Genomic DNA, 13,989 nt, shown 5'->3' on the forward strand with positions numbered 1-13,989 from the left:
AAAAGAAATAACAGGCAGGGTCTTCAAGACCTAAATGTTAAATCACAGGCAAGTTACTTACTACTCTTCAGGGTTGTTTGAAAGCAGTGGTTATTAAACTTCTGGAGTTCAAGAGATCTTTTCACTCATTCAATAAATGTATTAAGCCCAGTAAAAAACAGAAATGCAGCAATTTTGTAAATAGTTTCAGGTAGTCTAACATCCATGGACCTTAGACTAGGATTCATCATCACGGGGGTGTGTGTGTGTGTGTGGGCATGTGGGCTGTGAAGAGAAGGGGTTGAACAGAAAACTACCCAGATTCTGTGATTCTTGTGCAATCATGTTAATATGGAAGAAAAGCATAACAAAACAGATGCAAACATGTTCCCTGGTTCCTAGTCCAATGTTCCTTCTATGATATGACTTCCATTGGAAGGTAGACCTCTTAAGCAACTTCCTCATTAAACAAATCATTTTCCATCATTATGGTAACTACACTCCTATATCACTTGTGATAAATTTTAATCCCAAATCCTCTTTTACCATTACCCAATCTGTGTACTAAGGGAAATAAAATCAAGGCTATTATCAGCCCAACCTTCGTCTAGGGGAGGGCAGAATACAGTATACCATTTAAAAGCAAATTGATTTTTTATTATAAATGTAGTACATGCAAAAAATAAAAAATTCCAACAGTACTGAATAGCACAGGTGAAAAGTAAAAGTCCTCCATTACAAACCAATGTCTCACAGTCCTACATCTCAGAAATAATCAATGGGTTCTTTCCTGAAACAACTCAGATGATGAAAGTAAACAGGCATATGCATTTACCTTTGAAAAATACTATAGGCTCACAGGACTAGAACACTGTAATACTCTCAGGATATTAACTTCCAATTAGGGGATTCAAGTGTTCACTATATTTGGCAATACCACTTCAAATGTAACAATTTGTTAATTTAAAAGATGGTCTACTATAACAAGCATGTGATGTATTTATTCATAACTTAAGCAGGCAAGAGTAAGCCCTCTTAAAGATGTAAAAGATCTAAGTTACATTGCCCTTGATCATAGTATTGAAGTTGTGGGTAAAAAGTAAAACAGATAAACTCCAGCCAAGTAAACTGAGTGAGTGGGAAAGTGGTACCTCAGGCTGTGCAACTGTTACTCAGAAAACAAAGCCATTTTATTGGAATGTATCAAAGATGATTTCTGTGCTAGCCCACAAAGAATGCTACCCAAGTCCTGGGGTTTCAGATGGATAATAATTGGTCCAGACAGAGAAAAACCTATGCTGTTTAAAGAAATATCTCTTTAAAAGCTGGGAAGAGACTAAGGTTAAGTGAATTACGAACTCTGTACCAATTCCTTTGCACAGAGATTACTTTAATCATTTTTCTATACCAAATAAGGATGTGAAGATCCAAACTTTTATTCAAGACAGACAAACATGATTTTGTCTTTGAGAGTATCTCTTGGTAAAGATCAAGTACACATATGTGACTTTAAGAGGAAGATCTTCCTCAAAAACAAACAAAGAAACAACCAAAAAAAGCCAGTCTTGGAGAAAATTTTACCAAAATTAACATTGTTTTTTAAAAAACCTAACTTGGGGACGGGTGGGGGGTGAGGGGGGGTGGGGCAAGGAAAACTAATGATAAAAAAAAATAACTTACCAAGAAGTGAAACAGGCTGGGTTACAGGAGGGGTGGGCAGATTCGTGGGTGCAGCAGGTGGCACAGCAGAGCCATACATTTTCACACTGTCACCAGACTCGGCGTTTCCTCTAGCCCCAGACACCACTGTTGGAATGGGATTTCCAATAGATAAGTCTTTTGTAGTGTCTTCATTTATACCAGCGATAGTAGCTAAGGAATATAATTATATCAACATGTGAAGCTGAATAATTAATTATCTCCCGGTCAACATTCTTCTGCTATACTATAGACCCTATTACCGGTTCACTCTCCCTCCTACACCCAGCTCCAAGAGGATAAGCAAACACAAAGAAAAAAACATGCTTACAGTTTGGGATGCTTATTGGTGGAGTGTGAGGAGGAGGAATGGATACTGGTGGAGTTATAGGAGGTGGGGGTCCAGGAGGAAGAAAACCTAGAATAAGAAAAATAATGTCAACTTATGCTGTATCACTTCATCGCAGGCTCTAAAGTAAGTAGGTTCACAGACAATTTAGTGTACCTGGTGGTAAATGCATTGGGTTGAATCCTGGGCGCAAAAATGGTGGAGGAGGAGGGGGAGGAGGAACACCAGGACCAAAGCCTGGAGGTGGAATTCCCAGAGGAGGCGTGAAAGCAGGTGGCTGGAGAGCACCAACTACAGGTGGACCTGGTTGATGTGGTGGGACCTAGAAAGAAAGACAGAAGAATAAACTACCTATCCAGACACCCTCCTGTCCATATAGTAAGCACAGGTAAAAGAGCATACTGGTGAAAAAAATAGATGTTTCTTAATTTGTGCTTATTATAGACCAGTAAATTCATTAAATAACAGGTGGTAACTTCTATTCGTACCAACTGATAGAAATCAAAGCTGTGGGCCAGGTGTGGTGGCTCACACCTGTAATCCCAGCACTCTGGGAATCCGAGGCAGGTGGATCACCTAAGGTCAGGCGTTCCAGACCAGCCAGGCCAACATGGTGAAATCCTGTCTATACTAAAAATACAAAAATTAGCTAGCTGGGTGTGGTGGCGGGCGCCTGTAATCCCAGCTACACTGAAGGCTGAGGCAGGAGAATCGCCTGAACCCGGGAGGTGGAGGTTGCAGTGAACCGAGATTGAGCCACTGCACTCCAGCCTGGGCGACAGAGCGTGACTCCATCTCAAAAAAAAAAAAAAAAAAAGAAAAAGAAAAGAAAGAAATCAAAGTCGTGCTCTCTACTTTATGACAGTAAATTCACACTATATTTCATCAGTGTTCTGACATTATATAATACATTTAAAAATGTTCCATGGTACTCTCAGCAACACAGCTTTAAGACAGGCTACTTGGCAATTTACACAATGGCTAAGATTACAGGTCCTGGAGCCAAATTGCCTGCTTCTCCCACCCACTTTAGTTAGCTGTGTGACCTCGAGAGCAAGCTATTTAAACTCTCTAAAATGGGAAAGTGCCAACCACAATTATGCAGATTACATGAGTTAATACATACTAAGCGCTGGTGCCTGGCACTTAAATACCCAACAAATGTTAGCTATTTTTTCTTTTTTTAAAGATAAATTTTAACAACCCCAGCCAGGGTATCAGTCTATGGCCTGTTAGGAAATGGGCCGCACAGCAGTGGGCAAGCAAGTACCACTGCCTAAGCTCTGCCTCCTGTCAGATCAGTGGTAGCATGAGATTGTCATAGGAGCATGGACCCTATCGTGAAATGCACATGTGAGGGATCTAGCTTGGGCACTTCTTATGAGAATCTAACTAATGTCTCATGATCTGAGGTGGAGCAGCTTCATCCTGAAACCATCCTCCATCCCCCCATGGAAAAACTGCCTTCCAAGAAATCAGTCCCTGGTGCCGGAAAGGTTGGGGACCGCTATTTGACAGAGTAGGCAGGTTTCTGTAAATGAGTGCTGACACACATTGAATTTTGTTTAGAACCTACACTGGAAGGGCATATCCAGAAGGTCAACTGAAGGGTTTGCCAACTAGGGGAGTCCATTTAAATCACAGCTAAGAATGTAGCAAAGCATACAGTTTTCCCCTCATATTGAGAAAATGAAGACACAATTCAGATTTTTGTGATAGCTCAGATTTATCTGATTCAGATTTAATGTGAGAAACTGAGGAAGGAAGAAAATAAAAATCTAGTAGATCACACATATAACTATGGGTCAAGTTCTTATAATTTTCAAAGGGTTTTTCATTTTTCAGCTCTTATGACGTGACAAAAAAACATACTGAGTACTTAACACGTATTATCTCATTTAACCGTCAAAACAACTCTAACATATGAGGAATGCCAAGGCCAGGAAAGAGAATTTGCACATTTACAAATAGGAAACTGAACCTTAGAGGTTAGGTTACATGCCAAATACCGTACTGCTGAATATAAACAATAGAGTTGAGAATTAAACCCAGTTTTACCAGAATCTAGTATTCTTTTCAAGTAGCAGGTTGGTTGAGTAGACAGCAAATATTTTAGAGTAAGAACAGATCTTCATGTTAAAAATGGCATTTAATTTATTATAAAGTTTTCAATCCATTTGAAAATTTCATAATGATAGCACCCAAGGTGAAAATTAGGAAAATTCCTTTCCCCCAAAGCAGCAACTTATTGGGTACATATCCAAGTTTCTTCAGAACATAAAGTCCCTGAAGAATGAAGACTCAGAGAAAAAGTAGGCAGAACCTATGAAACTTGATACTGAATAATCTGGATGGATAGATGTAAGACAACATACATTTACTTTGGTTGTATAAACATTTACGGGCCAGGCACTGTGGCTCACGCCTGTAATCCCAGCACTTTGGGAGGCCAAGGCAGGCAGATCACTTGAGGTCAGGAGTTTGATACCAGCCTGGCCAGCATGGTGAAGCCCCGCCTCTACTAAAAATACAAAAATTAGCCGGGTGTGGTGGCACACGCCTGTAATCTCAGTTACTCAGGTGGCTGAGGCAAGAGGGTCGGCTTGAACCTGGGAGGCGGAGGGTGCAGTGAGCCGAGACCGTGCCACCACACTCCAGCTAGGGGAACAGAGAGAGAGATTGTCTCCAAAAACAAAAACAAAAATCATGAAAAGAATATAAACTTTAAATCTGACAAAACATGAAAAATTAATATGCACATATATGTACTCATGTTTTTACTCTGAATTCAGACATATATCTACAAAGGGACCTTTCAGGCACCTCAAGTTTAAGTCAGGTCCCAACATCCTCACCTGTGGAGGGGGCACTGTTATAGGTGCAGGAACAGGAATAGGAGGGACAGGCACAGGTAACGGTTTAGGTATGGGTGATACTGGTTCTGTGTGTGAGGTTTCAGCACCTCCATTTTGAGCAACTTCATTTTCAGGCTTCTTAGGAATTCCTTTCCAATCTGTGAGAGTGAAAGAAATTTAACAAGAGTTTACCATTTTCAGTTTGTAACTTCAAATCTAGAAACGAAAAATGTTGATTATAAAAACCTAGCAGTTATTAAAGAAATTCCTATGCTAATTTTAGAAATAGTAATTATTTAAATTAACAACAATAGAAACATGTAAAAGAATGCACACTGTGTGCCAGGCACTGTCAGAAGCACTCTATTTATACTAGCTTATGTAGTTCTCACAACCATTTACAAGTAAATACTATTATTATTCCCATTTTACAAATGAGAAAAGCAAAGACAGCTTGCCCAAGATCACATTCTTGGTAAACGGCAGGGATGGATTCAACTCAGACACATTTGGTTCTAGAGTCCATGTTCTTAACCACAGGAATGTATTAAAAATAAAGGATCATGAAACACCCAGTATTTCCTGAACAGATTTTCACTAGTATTAAAGAATAACTTAAACCTTCCACCTATTTCCATGTATCTTCTAGTCAAGTGAAAACAAAACTATCTTTCTGCTCTGTCCTCTGAGCCTCTGGCTCCATCAGAGATTCTCCTATATTCTTGACCTTTTCAATACATTCTCCACTGGACCATAAGCTCCAAGATTACACCATCTTCTTTTTACCATTTTCCAGAGCCTGCCAGATGTCTGGCACATAGCAGGCTCTTAATACCTGATTGCCTTAACACAAATCTAGCTCTATCCTTAGATGAAGGCGTTGTACAGTAACAGAGGGAGGGAGTGGGATATGGGAATAGTACAGCATTGTTTCAGCTCTTTTTGGTTCTCAAACCATCACTCCTGCTTGAAGCTTCCTTTATTTTTATTTTTGGAGACGGAGTCTTGCTCTGTCTCCCAGGATGGAGTGCAGTGGCGCAATCTCAACTCACTGAAACTTCTATCTCCTGGGTTCCAGCAATTCTCCAGCCTCAGTGTCCCAAGTAGTTGGGATTACAGACACCCGCCACCACATCCAGCTATTTTTTTTTTGTACTTTTAGTAAAGATGGGGTTTTACCATGTTGGCCAGGCTGGTCTCGAACTCCTGACCTCAAGTGACCTGCTCACCTCAGCCTCCCAAAGTGCTGGGATTACAGGCATGAGCCACTGTGTCTGGCCTTGAAGCTTCCTTTAAATGTTCTTTCTGAGGGCAGTGAGGGCAAGCATGGTGGCTCACGCCTGTAATCCTAGCACTTTGGGAGGCTGAGACAGTAGGCAGATCACCTGAGGTCAGGAGTTCGAGACCAGCCTGGCCAACATGGTGAAACCCCGTCTCTACTAAAAAATACCAAAAAAATTAGCAGGGCACAGTGGTACGTGCCTGTAGTCCCAGCCACTTGGGAGGCTGAGGCAGGAGAATCACTGGAACCCGGAAGAGGTTGTAATGAGCCAAGATCATGCCACTGCACTCCAGCCTGGGTGACAGAATGAGACTCCATTTCAAAACACAACAACAACAAAAAAAGTTCTGTGTTGCCATGCCATCCTATTCTCCTCCTTGTTCCTCTGTCTAGCAATCTCCAGGTCATGCCCATGCATTCTGCGATTTTCCCCACTGCAATCTCACTGTCAATCTGGCATTTTAAATATTTATGCCCACAAATAACTGCAACTCCTTGTCTTACACGTTTACTTTAGATTGTTTCTCTGGACATCTAAAACTTTCCAAGGTAATTATTATGAAGCACTGGATTACAACACAATACCAAGCTGGGTGCAGTGGCTCACGCCTGTAATGCCAGAGGGAGGTCGAGGCAGGTGGATCTTCTGAGGTCACGAGTTCCAGACCAGCCTGGCCAACATGGTGAAACCTCATCTCTTTTGAAAATGCAAAAATTAGCCGGGCAAGGTGGCACACGCCTGTAGTCCCAGCTACTCGGGAGACTGAAGGAGGAAAGTGGCTTGAACCTGGGAGGCAGAGGTTGCAGTGAGCCAAGATGGTGTCACTACACTCCAGCCTGGGCAACAGAGTGAGACTCCAACTCAAAAAAATAAATAAAACGTAATACCAAAGACGCTCAGTTAAGACCTATATGATCTGTTAAGTTTCACAGGAAAAGTTCTACTTAATTCTGTAATTCATAAACTCCATAATAAATAAGTATTTCACTTGTGCTTGCATCTCTTTTTGTCTCATTCACTATTTAACCCTGTTTATAAGGAGATACTGACACAGGAGGGATACTAAAAAATCTCAAAAATCACGTCCTAATGCAAGGAACAGGACACTCAATTTGTCATATGTACTATCAAGCAAATAAGTGAACTGTAAGAGAAATTAAATACTGCTTTACCTGGGTTAAGTGTGTCACTGTCCAACATTCCTCCTTCACAAAAACTCTCCAGTTCCTCAGGCTTGACTTTGTCCCATGGAATATAAGTAACACCAAGTTCTACATCCCAATACTGCTTATAATCTGCCTTTATTCCTTTGTTTAAGGCCCAGGCAATCTATTTCACCATTAGTGAAAATATAAAAAGAAAAGAAAGAAAAACAAGATCGTAAGTCTTCAGAGTACTATTCTCTATCATTCTATCCATTCCGACTTGGGCAGCAAGGGAGCAATCTGGACCAGCTAGGCTTGGATCTCATTCAAAGTCTTATTCTCACTACAGAACTGGTTACCCTTTAATTCTCACTTTGTCCTAGGATGGAAATTTCACTCGCATATTTTCCTTACCAACTCTCACCCAAACCAGCCAACATAAAACTAAGAGAAAAGGAAAAAGTTTATCAGGGAAAGGCTGAAGTTCCCTGAATAGCCTAGTAGTATACTGGGGACTACTTTTCTAAGTCTAGGGGTGCCTTGTAATTACTTAACATCAGACAAAATCTTTTTGCAGTGCAATCCAGTGGTAGAACCGGGTGTTAAGACACTGAGGAAACACTGACTTCAGCTCCTTAGGGGAAATACACCCATGTACCTGTATGTTTTTCTCCACCTTTGGTTAATATGGTAAACTTTAAAAATACAGTATCCAATTTTTTTTGAACAGGACAAAACATATTGCTAAAGGACATTATATTTAAAGCACTAATTTACCTTGATGAACCCATCTACATTTAGGAAAAAAACAAACAAATTCTATCATGCATGTAACATTTACAATTTTATGTTAAAACATTGGAGTCCTTTAGGAGATATTCTAAGCAAAAAAAAAAAAAAAAAAAAAAAAAAAAAAAAAAAGGAGAGAGAGATGCACATGAAATGCCTCAGTGTTGAAAATAATTTCTAAGACCCAAATTAGTTTTCATAGGCCACATATTTTCCCCCTTCTGCCTCTGCCTATTTTTAAAAAATGAATTATAACATATAAGACTGTACCTTTATGGATTTCTGGTTCACTTTATAGTTTCCTCGGCTCAGTTTCTGCAGGGCACGATAGGCATCTTGCCTATGAACCATAACAATATAGGCACAACCCCTGGGAGGAATCATCTGCTCCAAAACATTTTAATATTATAAAAGATAACAAAATTGAAAAGCAATAAGATACAATACCAAGTAAGCAGTTCCAACAATCCCATCCCTCACCCCACGTTCTATAATGTAAGGTTAAATTCATTTCTAAGTTGGCAATTCAAGTTTGGTCTCAACTGAGTCCTCTAAGCTTTGTTAAATAAAGACTTACGTAGAAATGTTTGAAATTAAACTTGATTATCCAAGAAATGTTAAATACAAAGAATTCTAAGAAATGTTAAATACAGAGAGTTCTAAACGTGGACTCAAAGCACCTAAACCTAGTCACATCTATAAACCTGGGCAAATTATAACTTTGGTCTCAAGTCCTTCATTTCATAAAATGACATTAATCACACTGTCCATCATACTTAAATAACTGAATAAACACTCACATTAATTGATTCAATTGGACCAAACTCTTCCAAGAGACTGGCAACATCCTGCTGAGTAGTTCTTTTGTCCAGCTGTCCCACCCAGAGGGTAGTACTGCAAACTTAAAATAAAAGTACAATCATAAAGAGATTCACATTTGATAATGAGTAGCACTGTAGCTTACATAAAAAAATCATTACACAAAATATTCATGAACTATATTACAACACCGCAAGTTTAAATAGTAAATCTCACATACATTTAAAAAATTCTAGAAAACTGCATTTGTACTTCCAGAAAGAGAACTGGGATAGTGAAAGGTATACATAAAAGCTGGAAAAAACTGGCTTTTCTGTAGATGGATCTAACGATTTCATCAACTCTCTTGATTACCAACCAGCTCAGTGCTTTGTTACATGTAACTGTCCTTTCTCCACCCTTAAGTGTTCATGGTTTTTCTTTTACGTTGTGTCCTAGGTGATAAGCCTTATGGAATCAGAAATCTTACACATGCCCTAGTCACATTATAAATTAAAATCTTAGTCATCTTAATAGTTACTGATTTATATCAAATATATGTCTAGTACACCTTACTAAATGTATTCTGAAGATATCTGATGAGATTCAGAAAATAATGCAAGTTAATATATTCTGTAAATTTTTGGTTCACTCCTTACTGCTGCTTTATAGCTGGTTTAAGGTACAAAAGCAAATCTAAGGGATACATCAATGCATAAACAAGGCACAATAAAGCAGTATTTCAAATAAAAACACAGTGGTAACATTTCTTTTATAGCTTTGCTAACAGTTATAAACACTTTAAACCCAAGACACGAAAAAACAGTACATGAGGTTTGAATATAAAGGTTGAGTTACCACTTGCAGTTTCTGGTTTCACTTGCGGGAGGCCTTTTTGTCGACGTTCTCTCTCTTTTTCTCGATCCCGTCTTTCTTGGGATCGAGATCGAGGAGAATGTCGGCGTCTATCCCTGGACCGAGATCGAGAACGTCGATGACGCGACCTTCGAGATCTAGAACCAGATCTAGATCGCCTCCTTTTTGGTGACCTAATGTTTTCAAGAGAAGAGAGAACACATAGCACGTAGACAAAAACCAGAAAACATAAGCACATACTAACTAAAAAAAAAAAAAAATACAACTAGGTAATTTAATGTTTGGATATGTAAGAATACAATAGCCGAGAATTCATTTTACAGATTTTAGTATCTTCCAAATTAGAAATCATGCACATTATTTAAATAAAATAAACAATGTTGACAGCTTATATAATAAAAGTTATCTGTCATCTTCAGTGCCTCTGGTACTATACAAAATTACATCCTTGTAATTTAAGTAGCTAATTTTCATCGTTGAGATATACTGCTACTACTGTTACCTATCTTCTCAGTAAAGTCTTTTCTGCAGCAATTAAAAACATTATCTAATGACATCATTACTGTGATCTTTCCACTTTTGCTGGCTGACGAAGTTGTAATGGAATTTTGAAAATACAGTTCTTCTAATACCACATACTGTATATCTATGGTACAGAATTGTATTTTCAAAGTTCCATTACATCTGAGCAACATTCAAATATAGGGAAAAAAATGTAGGACAAATGATGTAGTTTTTTTTTTTAAATCAATACTTCACCTGTCCCCTTCTACACACATATACAAATACAAACATACCAACTGTTATTTTACTAACATTCTGAATATCTGAAAATAACCCAATCTAATTTTAATTTCTGTGTCCCCTAAGACATACAGGGTTGGAAAAAACATTTTCTATAAATTACCTGGATGCTGACCTAGATCTTGACTTTCTGTTATCAGACATATGTCGCTTAACGTCTTGAATACAAGGTTGTTCTACTTCCATTTCCTCAAAAAACAAAAACCATGATAAAATGAGAAATTTAAAAAATATAAAGGCAAGAGGACAAAATCTAACAAAAGCTACATTAAAAATGTCCTGCCCTTAAGCAATTCTCTTTTGGTTGCCTGGGACCAAATTACTAGTTTAACAACTGGCCATCACTAGAAAAAAAAAACAAAAAACCAAAAACCACTTTTATATTGTTTAAAAGATTAAAAGAAGTATTTCTCTACTTCTGGTAAAGTTACTTTGCTTAAATTACATACCATTTTAATAAACCATCATCTAATGCAGTGAAGTAGGCACTAGTTAAGCCTTCAACACTCTATATCAAACCTCACAGAATCCTATGGAAGTTGGTAATATTAGAAGTTCACTTTCCAGATGAAAAACTTGGAGCACTGGGAGGGTTTAATATGTACCCAGGTCTTTCTTCATATTCAGAAATGAAGACAGCAAGCAAATAAGGAGAAATCTGCATATAAGTCAAGGCAACAAAAAAAGATACAACTATCTGAGAATAAAATTTTACCTGCTGATGTGGCTTCTGTGTAAGTGGTTCATTCTGTGCCTGAAAAGAAGCTTGGAAAGGCTGCTGCACTGGTGGAGTTGGAGGAATCACAGGCTGAGCCATGGGAGGAAATGGAGGTGTAGGAAGAAGTCCAAATCCTGGCATTTGTCCATTAGGAGGAAGTGGAACCTTTCATTTTTAAAGAAAGTGTATGAGTAATAGCTATCAAAATAATTTGGAAAACCTTTATTATATAAAACTAAAATATCTTCAATAAACTTTGATCAAGGAAAAGTTACAATGACATTCAACATTGTTTAACAATTTCCCTATGTACAATTTTCATGCAAGGATTGTTACATACCAAGTATATAGGTTAAAAATCCTGTAACTTTTTAAAATTACGAACACGCAGGTTTAGTTTTAAATATTTAAAGAAATACCTTCATTTACATAAGGAAGCAATGTGATAAACTGAACTTCAAGTCAGAAGTACTCTATTGCAAATGGTCTTTTTTTCAGCTTTAAAGACAATTAAGCCTTTTGGGAGGAAAACTGGCTTTCTAGAAGCAATGACTCCTAGGTTTACTTTAAAAAAAATTTACCAAGGGAGAATTTCAACTAACATACCCAACTTTTAGAGTTTCAAATAAAGTATCATAATAATAATGAAAGTAAACTACAGTCTGACATATTTCTGCATGTCAATTTAAATACAAATAAAACTATAAATATAATGCTTTAAGTATTCTTTCTAAATTATTTATGAACTTTCAGTAATTGTTAAACACTTGAAATAACAAAAATGTTTCCCACCCCATCCTCATAATTTAGATACAGAGCCAAATTTAAGAAAACACTCAATAAGAGAATTTACTGGAACAAATTTATCTCTACTAACTTCCTGCAACTCTCCAGTGTGTTATGTATGCTCCTTTTATTGCGGATTTCAAACTATATTCCTGAATGTTCAGAGTTCAGAGCCCTCTAAAGTACCTAACCACACAAACTACAGAAGAAAAGGCCCTTCCAAGGGAAAAAGTTGTCTACCTAAACAGGTTGGTTTCTTCAAATATAACTGTAATCTCTAAATTCTTTTAACTAAAATGCCTACTATTAAAATATGAGCATGTGATTTTGGCATCCTTGTTTTAATTACAGAAAAAAAGCAACTCAAAACAGTTATGTGTTCAACAGCTTTTATCAGAGCTATAGTACGACTCAGCCAATCACATAGCTGCATAGTGCTCTGTGGAATGTAAACCATATACTCTATAACGAATAGATCTTTCTTTCAACTGCAAGAAAAATGCTTGTACCTGATGGTGCATTGGATCCTGTTGTATTCCCATCATTCGTGGCTGAAACTGATCCATATTTTGATGCTGTGTGTATGCTGGCTGCTGCATGCCATCTCCAGGAAAGCCACTAAAAAAAGGTGGATAATCTTTTACACAATCAGAAGCACAAGCTTCTCAGCCACACTTAAACTACAGAAACAGTGTTGTTCATGAGTCATTAATCAACATTTTACTGAACCACATATTTACCTATATATTACATTTAATTTATAAACTCAGTATTATTCCCAACATAAAAGACATTTTTTGTTTTAAATCTTAGAGGATCCCTTCCTCATTCAAGAGAAAACTAATACCACAAATTTTACAAAACAACTTCACTGAAAAATGTTTTCATTGCTAAATGTTACTTAGATTATGCCTTACAACTTACAACTATTACCAATTTTCTATCTGCTGAGGAATAAAAAAAAAACTAACAATGGTGCCTGTGGAGGAGGAGGAGAGGCAGCAGCGGGTGCAGCAGCAGCAGGCACGGTGGCGGTGGGTGCAGGGGGCACAGAGGCAGCAGGTACTGTTGTGGCAACGGCAGTGGTATCCTCTTTCTTTGATTCTTCCACAGCTTCTGGCTCATCATCATAGTCAAATCTATCAAGCAACTTCTGGAATAATTATGTCAATATTTCATTTTAAAATTTAGACTGATTCATTGCACAAAAAACTTTATGAAAACAAAGGATGTTTACCACCATCTAGAAACCCACATTGTCAAGCACAATCTTATTTTCCCTCATGCCCCTAAGGACCTTGGTTTGTAGATATAAACAATTTTTACACAGATGCCGGTTTGGAAAACACACAATGTTTTCATTCTGTTTTCCTTCCTCAATTGGAGTACAGTGCTTTCTTTCTATTTTCTATTGGTGTATTTCACAAGTAATTTAGCAGCATACATGTTTTTCTAAAATACTCATTTTCCTAGACTAAAAATGTTTGGAACTTCGTGCACATGAAAATGGGTATACATTTTCAGTCAATATAAAATGTACAAAAAGACTGTCTTATCCAATCACCATAAATGCATATAGAAAAGTGTCCATATACTGCTTCCTCAAAAATATACTAATATAAAGAAAGAGAAAAACGGCAGGGACACAAAAAGGTCACTAGCCGTCCACTAAGAGGTTCACTTGCTTCTTTATCTTAACTTCACAGCTTACCAGAAACTTTCATTTAAAAAAAAATTCAGGAGACTTAATGAGATCACATATCTAGAAGAACAATTTTAAGTAAGATTTATTCAGAAAAAAGGTAATGCATTAAATACCTACTAATGTGTATCAGATCATAAAGACTTCATCATCACAAAAACACTGCAATGTAGATAGCTTCTTCTTTTTTACAAGAAAACAAAGGCT

At 37.6% G+C, this 13,989-nt stretch overlaps 1 protein-coding gene across 4 annotated transcripts in view; it reads right to left on the minus strand.

Moving 5' to 3' along the window:
* SCAF4 (SR-related CTD associated factor 4) overlaps positions 1-13,989 on the minus strand; it is a 62,680-nt gene that overhangs the window by 13,271 nt on the left and 35,420 nt on the right. For 3 of the 4 annotated variants that reach the window (XM_010366178.2, XM_010366196.2, XM_030915729.1), the window contains 12 exons: positions 13,052-13,233; positions 12,590-12,698; positions 11,292-11,459; positions 10,680-10,765; positions 9,755-9,945; positions 8,899-8,999; positions 8,369-8,482; positions 7,337-7,493; positions 4,882-5,039; positions 2,183-2,348; positions 2,009-2,095; positions 1,660-1,851 (listed from right to left, as the gene is read on the minus strand). In XM_010366178.2, coding sequence (XP_010364480.2) covers positions 1,660-1,851; positions 2,009-2,095; positions 2,183-2,348; positions 4,882-5,039; positions 7,337-7,493; positions 8,369-8,482; positions 8,899-8,999; positions 9,755-9,945; positions 10,680-10,765; positions 11,292-11,459; positions 12,590-12,698; positions 13,052-13,233 — 1,711 coding nt within the window. The remainder of the gene's footprint in view (positions 1-1,659; positions 1,852-2,008; positions 2,096-2,182; positions 2,349-4,881; positions 5,040-7,336; positions 7,494-8,368; positions 8,483-8,898; positions 9,000-9,754; positions 9,946-10,679; positions 10,766-11,291; positions 11,460-12,589; positions 12,699-13,051; positions 13,234-13,989) is intronic. The other variant, XM_010366187.2, reaches the window with a different exon arrangement.

The sequence above is a fragment of the Rhinopithecus roxellana genome, chromosome 13 (assembly GCF_007565055.1).
Source record: "Rhinopithecus roxellana isolate Shanxi Qingling chromosome 13, ASM756505v1, whole genome shotgun sequence".
In the NCBI taxonomy this organism is placed as follows: Eukaryota; Metazoa; Chordata; class Mammalia; order Primates; family Cercopithecidae; genus Rhinopithecus; species Rhinopithecus roxellana.